General features: G+C 28.7%; 4 protein-coding genes across 4 annotated transcripts; all 4 read left to right on the top strand.

Annotated features, from left to right (window-relative positions):
• Positions 1-174: 174 nt before the first annotated feature.
• On the top strand, positions 175-840 carry PmUG01_08036800 (ubiquitin-conjugating enzyme, putative; the record flags this gene model as incomplete). Its single annotated transcript, XM_029004535.1, has 2 exons — positions 175-600; positions 784-840. 2 exons carry the CDS (start codon positions 175-177, stop codon positions 838-840), a joined length of 483 nt encoding a protein of 160 aa, XP_028861214.1.
• Positions 841-4,049: 3,209 nt separating this feature from the next.
• PmUG01_08036700 (kinesin-8, putative) lies at positions 4,050-8,837 on the top strand (the record flags this gene model as incomplete). The annotated part of the gene is made up of 1 exon (XM_029004534.1): positions 4,050-8,837. One exon carries the CDS (start codon positions 4,050-4,052, stop codon positions 8,835-8,837), a length of 4,788 nt encoding a protein of 1,595 aa, XP_028861213.1.
• A 2,236-nt stretch (positions 8,838-11,073) lies between these two features.
• PmUG01_08036600 (RNA-binding protein, putative) lies at positions 11,074-12,845 on the top strand (the record flags this gene model as incomplete). The annotated part of the gene is made up of 4 exons (XM_029004532.1): positions 11,074-11,194; positions 11,349-11,447; positions 11,644-11,798; positions 12,120-12,845. The coding sequence occupies 4 exons, from the start codon at positions 11,074-11,076 to the stop codon at positions 12,843-12,845; spliced, it is 1,101 nt and encodes a 366-aa protein (XP_028861212.1).
• A 1,321-nt stretch (positions 12,846-14,166) lies between these two features.
• Positions 14,167-15,116, top strand: PmUG01_08036500 (elongation factor 1 (EF-1), putative; the record flags this gene model as incomplete). The annotated part of the gene is made up of 3 exons (XM_029004531.1): positions 14,167-14,291; positions 14,492-14,642; positions 14,922-15,116. 3 exons carry the CDS (start codon positions 14,167-14,169, stop codon positions 15,114-15,116), a joined length of 471 nt encoding a protein of 156 aa, XP_028861211.1.
• Between the last annotated feature and the right edge of the window lie 378 nt (positions 15,117-15,494).

Genomic DNA, 15,494 nt, shown 5'->3' with positions numbered 1-15,494 from the left:
AAAGGTTTAATAGGAATATATTAATAACATAAATAGTAACAATAATTGAGTAATAGTAATAAATAATAGCATTCCGTATTACTTAACTGAGCATACTATATTGCCTTGCCTTCACATGATACATAAAACTTTGAACAGTAAAATAGTACGTAGCAGAACATAACATAGGTAGTCATGTCGACATTTGCAAGAAGAAGAATAATTCAAGATCTTAACAAAATAAACAAAGAGCAGAATAAAAGTTTCGAGGCATCTCCTTTTGCTGATAATATAATGTGTTGTCATGCTATTATAAGAGGTCCTGAAGATACAATTTGGGAATGTGGTATTTTTCATTTAATTATTAATTTTTCAGAAGAATACCCAGTAAGCCCACCTAAAGTAAAATTCTTAACAAAAATATTTCACCCGAATATTTATACTGATGGAAATATTTGTTTAGACATTTTGCAAAATCAGTGGAGTCCAATTTATGATATTACTTCACTGTTAACGTCTATTCAGTCTTTACTCAATGATCCCAATACATCCTCACCAGCTAACCCGGAGGCAGCTAGAATACTTATTAGCAACAAGGCGCTTTACAACAAGAGAGTACTAGTATGCTGAAAAATGAAAAGTGCGTGCTGGTATATGCAAGTGTAGAAGCATATGCACGAGCGTACATACATACGTTCATACATAAGCATTAATAGTTGTGTTGTGCTGATTTTTCATCACTGAACAATTACAACTGTATCTTCATGTTTTTTATTTTTATTTTTATTTTTTTTTTCTTCGTAGATGTGCGTTGAGGACAGCTGGGAAATACCAAAATTTAATATCAACAATTTTAATTAAAAAAACATACATTAAATTTAATTATTAATTATTACTTGTTTTAGTATTATCATATTAATATTGATTCATTATATAAGGTAACACCTTGAAAGAACCTGAGAAAATTACATACCTTTTTAATACATCATAGAGACCGATATAGTATTACAAAATTTGATACTAAGAATTTTTTTTTTTTATTTTCTCTTTAATTTTTGTAGGGTTACAGAATTGTGTTTCAACTCACCTGCATATAATATGTTAACTTCTCTCATATTTTTTAAGTAATTTTTTTTTTTTTTTTTTTTAATTTCAAAATTTTTTTATTATATATTATTAAAAACATTTGCATAATGTGTACATCTTAATATGAACATAACGAATGAAAAAGTTTGTAGAGTAAATGACGAAAAAAGGAAAAAAATTAATCTCCTATTATGAACATATATATGAAAAATGGAAGAGTGAGACAAGAACGAAATTCATTTAAAGGTATTGCTAATTAATTCTTTTTCATTATACTATTTTTCAAGTATGCTATGTTAGAAGCCCCCTCCCCTTGCTTTTTATTTAAAGTTAATATAAATTCATGAACGCATTTAATACTGGGAAGTGTTTTAAATAAATTTTTCTGCAAAAAAGAAGATCAGAAATAAGCGGGATTGTTGAAAGGTAAAATTGACCTTAATTTTTTGGACACAAGTCTTGAATGTTTTTTTATTATATATACGTTCATATATAGCAGTAGCGAAATGTTTCAATGTTGGGGTTTTTGTTCATTAAAAATGGATTAGAAATAGGGGGAAAATAACTATACATAAATCGTATGTGCACTTTATGTATGTACCTATGTATGTATATATATTTATATTCAAGTATATGCACGAAAAATGGGAAAGGGATTTTTATGTACACTCATCTTTAATGTCCTACAAGTAGCCATTTGAATTCAAATGAATTAGCAAAAACTGTTGGATGTGAAAGGAAGACTTACCCACAAAAAAAAAAAAAAAAAAAAAAGAAATGGCGATAAAGATAGAGTTAGAGAGAGAGAGGGACAGCAAAAGAGACATGCAAAATAAATCCCCTATTCGATATTCTTAAATTTGTACAATTTATTTATTTAATAAGTCATGGATTTGCGAGTACTTATATTTTTCCACTGTCTATAAAAATATTGACAAATTTTGAAATAGTCTTATTCGTAATATGAATAATAATGTATGCAGTATTTTTCCGATTTTTCGGGCATATTAGCAATACATGAAAAGGTAAAACATATCGTCTGTAAAAAATAATTGTACGTATATATGTATGTATGCAAAGTAGTTATATGTATCCAAACCTTTCCTGAAACTTAGTCTAATTGAACAGTTGCACGCGACACACTGTAGATTAAAATAAAATAACTTATTAGAGGAAGCAAAAAAAAAATAAAAAATACATAAAATCAAAGAATTGTATAACAAGAAAAATAATAATATCTTAAAACTCTTCAGATATACACAACATGATAAAATAAAGTACAATTTTTTTGAAAAAAAAAAAAAAAAAAAAAAAAATCTTTACACACACGCGTGCGCGCTTGCGCATATAATCCCCTCTATATAAAATGATGTTCTACACGGAGAATTTATAAAAAAAAAAAAAAAAAAAAAAAAGATTAAGTACAAATTAAAGGCACACAATGAAAAATCCAAATTTGTCAATATTTAAGTCCTCCTTATCAACATTTTTTTTTATCCTCTTTTTATTTATATATATATATATATATATGCGTACAATAAATGAATATATATATTTTTTTTGCTTTCTAATATGTAATTGCATTTTGTGTGAACTTGAAATATCATGATAATTAAAAACTTAATCTGCTTTTTTAGTAAAATATCTTATGGCTATGCGTAATCAGCTTTGTAAAGGGAAACAGAATTAAATGTAATAAAACAATACATAACAAAACATAGTAAAACAAAGTAAAATGATGTAAAACATTGTTACCCCTAAAACACGAAAATAACACAGCGACAAATGTAGAAAGGAATACCATATTAACAAAAGGATGAAAAATACTTGTCCAGAATGAAAGGATGGAAATTTTAATATATAAAACACGTAAAAAGAAAAAGTGTAAAGAAGCTAAAAATTATGAGAAAGAAGTTTACATAATTTTTTAACCTTTCCCTTTTTTTTTTTTTTTTTTTTTTTTTTGGTAAATTTTAAGAAATAAATTTTTTTTATTTTTTCACGTCCTTGTTCATAAGACATTTCTCTCTTCCTAAATTTTTGATAATTTATATGAAAATTTAACAGTTATATCGTCATATGTAAATTTTCAGCGTCTTGATCTTTTGCTCTCTCTATGTATACATATACATATGCGTATACATATACATATACGTATGCATGTATATGTACATAAATACATAAGTATGTGTGTAAGCTCAATTTGTAGTAATGTTAAAAAAGAGGAAAATTCAAGCTATTTTAAACTAATTGATACTATGATACCATAAAATATCACAGGACGGATTATATATATATATTTATATATGTACGTAGACACATGCATGTGTACATTCCCCCAATATGGGCTTATACATTTCAACCTTTCCTTATTATTAACATGCTTAAATATATGTAATTCTCACTAAAGCAGAAAAATTAGAGCTATTTTGTTTATATATATTTTCTTCATTATTTCATTTGTGCATCATAGATATTAAATCAGCAGAATTATTATTGACAAAATTGTACGCAACTGCGTAAGTCTGTTTGTGAATATTAAAAAACTGATAGAAATTTTTAACGAGAAAAAGCAGGACAGCTTGTTCTGATATATCCATTTTTTCGGTACGGTCTTCTGTGGAGCTTTATATAAGTACACGTAAGTGTATATATGTGTGTGTGCACGAGCATTTACATGTACATAAGTACTGACATTTCCATTTCCATTTACGTTCCCGTTTGCGTTTACGCGTGTATTTGCATGGGTGTCTGATTATCCTTGTGCTACCTTCACATATGCGCAGTTCACACCTTTTAAAGAACTAAAAAGAAGTTCCCTTTTTCAATATTTCTTTTTTTTTTTGTTTCCTCTTATTTTTCTAGAGTATTCCCTCAACAGGATTAGCATGTACACATACAGAATTTTTAAAAGCGAAAAGATATATCAAAAAAAAAAAAGAAATACATGAACCAAAATAAAGGGAAAAAAAAAAAAAAAAAAAATGAGCAGAAAACTTACAAATGTTAGTAAGAGAAATAATAATAATGAAAAGAGTAATAAGAGCTTAAACGAAATTTATATTTATAATAAAAAATTTAAACACCTTAATGGGAGCAGCACGAATGGGCAAAATACAAATGGGCAAAATACGAATGGGCAAAATACAAATGGGCAAAATACGAATGAGCAAAATACGAATGGGCAAAATACAAATGGGCAAAATACAAATGGGCAAAATACGAATGGGCAAAATACGAATGGGCAAAATACGAATGGGAAAAATACGAATGGGAAAACTTCGAATGGAACTAATCGTACAAAGGGTACTACCAATAGCACTTGTAAAAAAAAAAATACAATTTTTTTCAGTGCACAAAATGAAATAGAAGAGGAAAAGAAAAAAAAAAAAAAAGGTATTTTAATCCTGCATACCAACACAGAATGTAAAGCTATTTTAAAAAAAAAAAAAATTAATGATGCGAAATTTGTTGAAAATGTTGATGCAGAAATAGCTAATGTGAACAATTGTTCTTCCTGTGTAATCAAAAATAATTTCTATCAAAATAAAAAAAAAATTTTAAGAATAACTCCGGAATATTGTGACACGAAAAAAAAAATAGCTCATCATGTGAAGAATAAAAATACTCTTCATGCGAACAAGTGTGTGAATGAGGATATACTGTTTAATAACAATATAAGCTCTGCTTTTAAAATTAATATTAATAGTGATAGCGGCAGCAGCGTTCACGGTAATAGTGTTAATGTTAGCAACGTAAGTGGTAGTACCATAAGCGGTAGTACCATTAGCGGTAGTACCATTAGCGGTAGTATCATTAGTAGCAGTAACGTTAACGGTAATACCATTAGCAAACGTAACATCACTAATAGCAAAGGAGAAAAGAGAAAGCATCCGCTCATAATTTGGAGCAGTGATGAAAAAGAGGGCGTCAAAAAAAAATACAGCACTAATCATAACACAAACAGCATAATAAATTATAATGATCGGACGTTAAAAATATTTTGTAATCTAAGTGAAGACAATAGTAAAAATATCACGTGTGCAAGTGGATATATAAGCAACGATAGAATCAGCAATATATATAACGGTGCAGTAAACAGTGCGAGGAACAGCGTACACAACGATAATGTTTTAGGAACAAATAGCAAGGATAGTAATAGAAAAAAAAAGAACTCTCAGAATGATGTGCAAAATCAACTGTTTATACCAAATAATGACTTAAAAAAAATTAAAAATTATACTATGGAAAGAACAAACAAAAATAAATTATCAGTGACCAGTAGCCCAAATAAAAAGGTCATAGAAAACATAAATGAGTATCCTATAACATCCAAAAATATATATGACAGCATATACATTCCTCAGATAAATATAAAAAATCTAATTAATTCTGACCAGATAAACAACATAGGTGTTCCTTCTCCCACACATGCATGTAATAACAACAGTAATGGTTTAAATAACGTATTAAGGAAGTCTGAAAGTAGTAACCTAATAAATGCGCTGAACGCATATTCTAATGTAAAAGTAGCAGTGCGTATAAAACCTATCACTGAATCAGAAGAAAATATTGTATCTATTTTTAATAAAAATTATGTGCTTATTGAGAAAGAAAACGAAAAAGAATGTTACTTGTTGTCACAGAAAAAAAAACAAGCAACGTATGTATTCGATGTCGTTTTTGATGTTAATGCTACTCAGGAAGAAGTATTCTTCGATACTGCTAAACCGTTAATACCACATGTTTTTAAGGGAATAAATTGCACCGTTTTTGCATATGGTGCTACGGGGTCAGGTAAAACATATACAATGCTAGATGATAAGAATCATAATGGTATTGTTCAATTATCCCTTTTAGAATTATTTACCATCATAAAGGAAAAGAAATGTCGAAATATTAAAATTGTTATGAGTTTTTTAGAAGTATATAATGAAACTATTCGTGATCTGTTAGCTAAGGAAAAAAATAAAACCTTAGATGTTCAAGAAGATGTAGCAGAAGTAAAGGTTAGTAATTTATGTGAAATGGAAATACAAAGTTATGAACAGGCAATGTTTTTAATAAATGAAGGAGTGAAAAATAGAAAAATGTCACCTACAAGAGCAAATAAAGTATCTAGTAGATCTCATGCTATTTTACAAATATATGTATTTAATGAAATTTTAGATAGTAATATGAATACAATAAATTATAAAGCAAAATTATGTTTTGTTGACTTGGCTGGTTCAGAAAGAGCTAGTGCTACCTCTAACAAAGGAGAAAGATTTAAGGAAGGATCTTACATTAATCAGTCTTTATTAGCTTTAGCTAATTGTATTAATTCTTTAGCATCTAATAGAAATATATCAAAGGTAAGAGTAAAATACAGAGATAGTAAATTAACACATTTATTGAAAAATTCGTTAGAAGGAAATTGCTTAGTAGTTATGATAGCAAATATTAACCCTTCGAGAAAATCTTTTCAAGAATCAAATAATACCCTTAAGTATGCATTTCGTGCTAGGAATATTAAACTATGTGCTACTGTACAAACAAATGATAATAAAGAAAGTGACATTGAAAAAATTTTAAAAAAAAATAATATTCTGCAAAAAGAATACGACATTGTGCTCGCAAAATATAATAATATAAAAGACTTTTACTCCCCTTTAAAAGTATTATTTCAGTTATATAAACTTGTTCATTCGTGTTATAAACGAATGCAAAGTGCGTCTGAAAATTTTTCTATTCTAGAATTAAAACAAGATATATCTATATATGAACAACTGATAAAGGTGAAGTCAGATGCAATAAGAAAAAGGATGGACCTCCTGAATTGCGGAGCAGACGAAAAGCATTTTATTGACATATTTGACTCCTTTGAGGATAAAAATTTAGACTACTTTATACATAGTGATAAGAATGGCGGCAATGACAGCAATATTGATTGTAATGATAGCAATATTTGTTGTAATGATAGCAATATTGGTTGTAATGACAGCAATATTGGTTGTAATGATAGCAATATTGGTTGTAATGATAGCAATATTTGTGGTAATGACAGCAATATTTGTGGTAATGATAGCAATATTGGTGGTAATGATAGCAATATTGGTGGTAATGATAGCAATATTGGTGGTAATGATAACAATATTGGTGGTAATGATAGCAATATTGGTGGTAATGATAACAATATTGGTGGTAATGATAACAATATTGGTGGTAATGATAACAATATTGGTTGTAATGATAACAATGATAGCTATAACAATAACAATAATGGCTATGACGATAACAGTACTGGCTATGGCAATAACAATAATGGATATACCGATAACAGTAAAGGTTATAACAATAACAGTACTAGTTATGACAATAACAATAATGGATATGGCAATAACAGTACTGGTAAAAATATCGGTTTTAGTGTGCTGAATGGGGAAGGGGTTGAGAATAGAACCGTACTAGAAGAAAAATTATTAAAAAAAAAGGATTTGCAATTTTGTGATAATAGTACTACACTGAGGAGTGATTATATATTTTTCAAAAACGATATGAGCAAAATAAAACTAGATGACGATTTATCCTCTGACGAGTTATCTGTGTATGACGTAAAAAACGTGGACGCATTGGTAAATTGCAGTATAAAAGGAAAAAGGGGACAACTTATTAATGTTTTTGAAAGTAAGAAAAATGTACGTATCAATGGAAATGATACAAGCCATTACGGCGTAGTGCGGCAGGGCCATACTGGTAACAGTGCAAAGAATGGCCATATGGATCTCGGAGCAATCCAGTACGATGATTACACTACAAATACAAACAAACATAACGCACTTAAGGACGTGTACATACTGAAGAACGAAAGGAATAATATAAATGTTAACTTCGATATAAGCAAAAGCAATCATATTGTAAATTTTTTAAAAGAACCCTTGATAGATGATATTACAAGTGAAAATAATTATATGAGCTTAATAAAGGAGCAAAATGGTAAGATGAAAATTCATACTAACGAAAATATGCCTATTAAACTAAACAGGAACGAGAAAAAGGAACAGTTGCAAACATTACATAACAACCTAACAGATATGCAAAATTCGATTTTATTTAATACTATTAATAAGCAAATAGGAGAGTCTCCTCATTCCCCTATAATTAAAAAAAATGTAAAGGAGCTGTTGTTACACAATAATTTAAATAAAAAAAGTTTTCTATTAAATGGAAAAATAAGCAAAAACATGACAACTGAGCAGGTGAACAGCGACCTGATAGGGAATTATAACATTTCAGCGGATGGAAATAAAAATTTATACGGCAGTGATAACAACGAGATCAATGACAACAGTGGTAATAACGACAATAACAACAAGAGTGGCAATAACGACAATAACAATAACAGTGAGAATAACGTCAGAGGAAACGACAGTGTAAGCGAAGAGGACCTAACAAGCGGCACTCCTGCGGGAGAAGAAACCAACATTTTGAAGGAAAGCAATACATGGAAAGGCACCATAGAACACTTTCATGATGCATATGAGGGAGGAAATATAAATGTAAAAGTATTTAATAAAGAGAAGAACAGTGCAATAACAAACATTGAGTGGGACAAATTGATGATAAAGAATAATTACGATGATCGCACTATAGATAATAATGATGAAATACGGGAAAGGAATAAGAGGAAATTTGTTATATTGGGGGAAAACATAAAGCACGAACATGAACACACTAATGAGAGATCCATGTCCGTAAAAAAGAAAAAACTAAGCATAAAAAGTAAGAAGTGAGGAACGTAATGTGGTAAGAAATGTGGATCTATATGTAGATGTACTGCGAGACGGTAAAAAGTAAAATGAATACCTTTGAGCTTGTGAATCTACCCGTATTAGAAGACTAGCTCACCTGTAGGACCAAAAGTGCAAGACGGGAACACACACATATACAAATATATGTACATACACATGTGAGTAAATACGTACGCAAGTAAATACATCTGTACACAAATACATAATACACACACACACACACACACACACACACACACGTTTTACTAGTTGTTCGGTTAACTTGTTCCCAATAGGGGCGATCGCAAAGACATAGTTTTAGAGTCATTTTTCATTGCTTGCCATAGGTCCACTTCTCTTTAAACAAATAAAAAGTTTCTTGCTGTTAAAAAATGGGTAACATTTTTTTTTAATTATCGTTCCAACGTTGGTAGTTATGAGAGAAAAAAAAAGAAAAAATATATGGAAAAAAAAATTGCTTTATTTATAATCTCTTTTAAATTTTAAAAAAGATAACCTTACAAAACTTGGTGTAACGTAGTGTATGCAGTTTTATTTTAAAAATTATGCTCGAAATCTTTCAAATATTTCAAATATATATATATATATATATATATATATATACATATATAGATATGTACGCTTTGAAGAAATCTCGCTGTTATTTAAAAAAGCAAGTGACCCTTACGACATAAGCAAGGAGATATGTATAATGTACATATACATAAATATATATGTGTATTCGACGAAAATGTATATAAATCGTTTACCCATTCAGTAGAGAAGGACATTTATGTTTTGATGCATTTTTCATCCGCTCAAATTCATATGTAACAATCTCTTTTAAATTAATGGAAACGCGCGCTTCTTTTTTTTTTTTTTTTTGTGTTTTAATTGTTAAGAGGCATAGTGAACATGCGCACGTACATACATAAGTATGTACATATATATATACATATATACATACATACATACATACATACATACATACATAAATATGCATTTATATTTATACATGTAGCATCCCCATTCTTTACGTGTTCATATCGTATACATTTATACACGCATATATGCGTACATGCTTTATTCTTAATTTTTATCTTATCTCTACATAAAAAGATGATAACATTTCACTTCGACTATGTTCTGTTCTTTTTTTCTTTTTTTATGTATATTTAGAAGACCAATTTATTATATATCGATTTATTTTATTTTTTAATTTCCAAATTTTCAATTAATATTTTTTTTTTATATAACTATTTTATAAAAAAGTTAATATATCAAAAAAAAAAAAAAAAAAAATATATGTCATAAAATAGGGCGCTCAGAATGTCAAAATATGCAGCAAAGGATGCCATAAAATATACCATGAAATATGGCATAAAATATGTCGTATAATATTTCATAAATTATGTCGTATAATATTTCATAAATTATGTCGTAAAATATTTCATAATTTGTGTCGTAAAATGTCAAAAATTATGCTATAAAATTTGGCATATGTTTTTGTTATCATACCAAAATACAAGAATAATAAAATTTGGTAGAATAATATTAGAGAAATGTTCTTTTAAATTGTACGATAGTATGATACGTAAATATATATATATATAAGGGTAAAAATAGTGTTACCTTTTTTTTTTTTCTAAAACAACAGAAACAAAAGGGATATCACAAAAAGGTGCATATCTTTCCATTACTAAATAGATGAAAAAATTATTTCGAAATATCCGCAAAGGATTTATTTCAAAGAATTTCATCATATATTAGGATAAAAAAAAAAAAAAAAATAGAACACGAATAACTATCATATTTTGTGTAAATAAATTATGCGTTAAAAGAATAGGCATATATGAAAAGCATAGAGGGAATATAAATACAAATAAAAATATAAATGTTCATAAGCAGTCATATTTTTCATCATGTATTATATAAATATTAGGAGATCTTAGAGAAAGTTGGTATTTTTGTAAAATTAAATCAATTATATTTAATGAAAAACGGTAGAACTATTTGAATGTTTCAGAAAAAATGCTCATTTAACTTATTCGTAGGTGGCGCATAGGTATATATACATACGTGTTAGGGACTCGTAATGTTTGCACAAATATATATATGTATATATATATGTACCCTTATATACATATATGTGTATTACGAACATGTGTTAAACTGCTTTTTTTGAATTTTACATGTAAGAAAAAGGATAGGGTATAGTAGTCCGATCGTCCAAACAAATATGGGTATATTTGATAAGATAAGAGATATTGAAAGGTTAAACGAAGCAGAACTGAATAACATTGGAAACGGAGACAGTTCGTGGCACGATCAATACAAAGACTCAAGTTACATTTACATAGGTTGGAAAAAATTATACCATTATTTAGAGAGTACACTTGTACGGACCCATGTACATGTGCGTACACATGCATATATACATGCACTTACCCATGTACATATACTTCTACATGTACGTATACCCCTGTGAAAATGCACACCTTTTTGTTGTATCAGGTAATTTAGATAACAGACTAACCGAGGGGGATATCGTAATTGTATTTTCCCAATATGGGGAACCTATTGATGTTAACCTAGTTCGGGAAAAAGAAACAGGTAAATAAAGAAATCGATTGTTCAGTAATTATGATGCAAAAGCATACTGTATAAAATGGAGGAGACCGTCCAATTTATACTATCGTTTTTATTGTGCCACTGGAAGCAGCAATACTATTCAAAGTAGCTTCATCTAAAGGAGATTAATTTTTGCTTGTATAATTCATCCCTCCCCCTTCACATTTTTTTTTGTTAGGTAAATCAAAGGGATATTGTTTCCTTGCCTATAAAGACCAGAGAAGCACGGTACTAGCTGTTGATAACCTGAACGGTTACAAACTTTTAGATAAACCTTTAGTTGTTGATCATGTGTCAAATTATAGACTTCCCCATAATTATACGGAAGACGGCGTAATTTTTAATTCGTGCATTTTAAATCGTCATTTTGTTCATCCTTTTTTTTCGTCCTTTTTTTTCATCCTTTTTTTTCGTCCTTTTTTTTCATCCTTTTTTTTCATCCTTTTTTTTCGTCCTTTTTTTTCATCCTTTTTTTTCATCCTTTTTTTTCGTCCTTTTTTTTCATCCTTTTTTTTCGTACCTTTTTTTCGTCCTTTTTTTTCGTCCTTTTTTTTGGTTCTTTTTTTTTGTCTGTTTTTTCTTATTTTTACTTTTTACATTTACACAACCTTATTGGATTAATTTTTCGGCATTTTTATTCATTATTTCATGCAGAATAAAGAGGAGTACAAACCGACTGGGGCCGAAGGAAAAGGTATAGGTGTGTGTAACGTGGTTCAAAGTGAAATAAATCTATCGAAAGCTTTTGAAAAAATTAAGAATAAGTTTCATGAAGAAAAGAGAAAGAAACTACTAGATGCAGATGAACTGTGGGTTTTAAATTTTGAAAAGTCAATAAAAGAAAATTCGATGAGCAATAAAGAAATAAACGATTACGATGAACTTGATACTGCTGATAGGGGTAGAGTCAACACTCATGAAGGAAAAAACGATAAATCGTGCAAAAAGCACAGTCATGATAGGAAGCCTATTGATGATAAGAAGCACATTTATGATAAGAAACACAGGCATGATGAGAAGCATAGTACAGATAGGAAGCACATTTATGATAAGAAACACCGGCATGATGGGAAGCATATTGATGATAGGAAGCATAACTATGATAAGATACACAGGCATGATGAGAAGCATAGTACAGATAGGAAGCATAGTTATGATAAGAAACACCGGCATTATGGGAAGCACATTGATGATAGGAAGCATAGCTATGATAAGATACACAGGCATGATGAGAAGCATAGTGCAGATAGGAAGCATAGCTATGATAAGATACACAGCAATGATGAGAAGCATAGTACAGATAGGAAGCATAGTTATGATAAGATACACAGTGATAATAAGAAACGCAGACGTGAGAAGAAGCAAGGTAGAAAAAGATGAAACTTAATTTACGAGAATATACAAGAATCCAGTAAGGAAGAAAAAACAATAATAAATAAATGAATAGGTAAATGTCAAAATAAATGACCAAATAGGGTAAATAAGAAGGGGATGATAGAAGGACCGACAGAATTTATACTACTGGTGGCAGAAATAAATTATAGTCAAAATGTCAGCTTTTTTTTTTTTTTTTTTTTGTCGAAGTTAGCCTAATTCTCTCTCATTATTAACTACTTTTTGTACTTCATATTGTAGATGTGAAAAGGATAAAGAAGTAAATATGTATTATTAAAAAACTGAGAAAAAGTTTTATGATACAAAATGAAAAACGACCAAATGCAACTACTTAAGAAAGCGTGCTTACACAAAATACACACCACCTACTTAGCATGAGGCCTTGCGTATTAGCACTACAAGGAACCGCAACATTTCTACTCATGCTATTTTTTGAGAATAAAAAATATTGTATATTATATTATATGTACATATAATGTATTTAAAAAAAAATTTTTGTGCAATATTTTTAAAATTTTTGTAAGTATAATATTATGCTTTTTTTTTAACGCCACAACTTTGTTATTTTAAATGAATTTTTCCTTTTTTTTTAGTACGTAATTGTCTATTTTAATTAAATTTTTTTTTTTTTTTGTAAAGCATAAAATTTATTATGTTCATATTTTTTAAATAATATTTTAACCCCTACTTTTTTCTCAATTTTTATTAAAAAGTGTTAATTAAAAAGAAGGAAAACGTTAATTACGGTAAAGTGAAATAAAAAATAAAGAAAAAAGCGAATTAAATGAATATTCAAATATTTAAAGGAGGAAACGAACATGCAACAAAAAAACGTCAAATGCGAAGGGGGCATGTATGCATATCGGCGTAAAAACAAGTCGCCGGGATTTCACATTTGAAACAAAATGCCTTTAAAGAAAAAAAAAAAAAAAAAATATATATATATATATATATATATATATTTAGCGTTTAAGATACGAGCTGTGAAATAAATAAAAAAATGTTTTAAAAAAATATTATTTCATATCTTCTCTTCTCATTTTCATTTTGCTAAGAGGATTACAGAATTTTCTTATAACTTAAAACCATTTACTGAACGCGCTTTAATGATAATACGTATACGAAGGATAAAAAATATAATTTCGCAATTGCATAAAATCATTTCGACGGAGTATTTAAAAAGAATAAAGAAAAAAGGTTTTAGCACAGGATATTCATACACCCCCAAAAAAAAAGTAGGAGTAAAAAAAAAAAAAAAAAAAAAGAAAAACGGAAGAAAAAGAACAAAAGGACGTAAAAACGCAAAATGGCAAACACGTATGACGAACTGTATGTCCCTCTAAGTTATTATATTCTACATAATGAAGGGAGCGAAGAGAGAGCGGGAAAGGAGCATCTTAATAAAAAAGGGAAGAAGCAAGTAATTAACAAGTAAGGGGAAAAAAAGAAAAAAAGGGAAAAAAAGAGAAAATGAATAAGAAATGAGACGAATGAGAAAAAAATAAAGATTTGACATATTCAAACTCCGAACAGCGTAGATATAGATATGCATATATATATATAGTAGTACCCCCATGTGTTGAGTAAAATATTTATAAAAAAATATCTTTTTTTTGTTTTGACTTGAACAGATCTTCCCTAATAATCGATATAAAACCCTACGGGGAGGATACAAATTTAGACGACGTGTTAAAACTTGTAAAGGATATTGAAATGGAGGGATTAACATGGGGCAAGGCTCATAAGAAAACTCCATTTGCTTTTGGTCTCTTTAAGCTACAGGTACTATGTTCTTTTAATCTTTTCAGTGTGTTTCAGAATTATTCTATATACACATTTAAATTATTATTTAAAGAGTATATTAATTTCATTTTTTTACATGTGCATCATTATTTTAGCTGCATTTTTTTAGTATTATATAACAGCTAATTCTAAGTAGATGAACAGGTGTATCACCTTTTAAACGGGTTATTGTGTTGTGCTGTGTTATGTAGTTCTATGTTATTCTGTGCAGTGTTATGGTGTGTTATATTATTCTTTTTTTTTCCTCCCCCCTTCCAGGTCACATGTGTAATTGTAGACGATTTAATTAACACAGATGAACTGATTGAAATGATAGAAAACGTAGGGTTAAGTGAGGACCAACTTAAAAAGAAAAAAGAATTACAAGAACGAATGGAAGAAGATGAAGACATAGACGAAGAAATTGAAGGACTTGTTCAGTCCGCTGAAATTATTTCTTTTAATAAATTATAGTCTTTTTTAGTTGTGTTTTTTCAGGAGCTATCATCTTTCGTGTGATATATATATCTACATAGGATTATATGTTAGCACATTACAATGTTCTCATACATATACATATATATAAACACGTATACATATAGACGTATACATATAGACGTATACATATAGACGTATACACATAGATGTAAACATATAAACGTATACATAAATGTAACATGTTAATAGGCATAGTTTTGCAAGTGAAAACCGCTTAAAGTTTTAAGGAAACTTTTTTTTTTAATAAATTTTTTTTTTTTTATTCTGGGGGGTTGAAGAAAAATGAAATAAAGCAATATTCAGAATGCAAAATTGTTGGAATAATTGTTTGCAAAGTTTTTATTAAAATTACAC

Source organism: Plasmodium malariae (genome assembly GCF_900090045.1).
Source record: "Plasmodium malariae genome assembly, chromosome: 8".
NCBI classification, from domain to species: domain Eukaryota; phylum Apicomplexa; class Aconoidasida; order Haemosporida; family Plasmodiidae; genus Plasmodium; species Plasmodium malariae.
The sequence above is the reverse complement of the archived record's forward strand: the minus strand, read 5'-3'. Positions and strand labels throughout refer to the sequence as shown.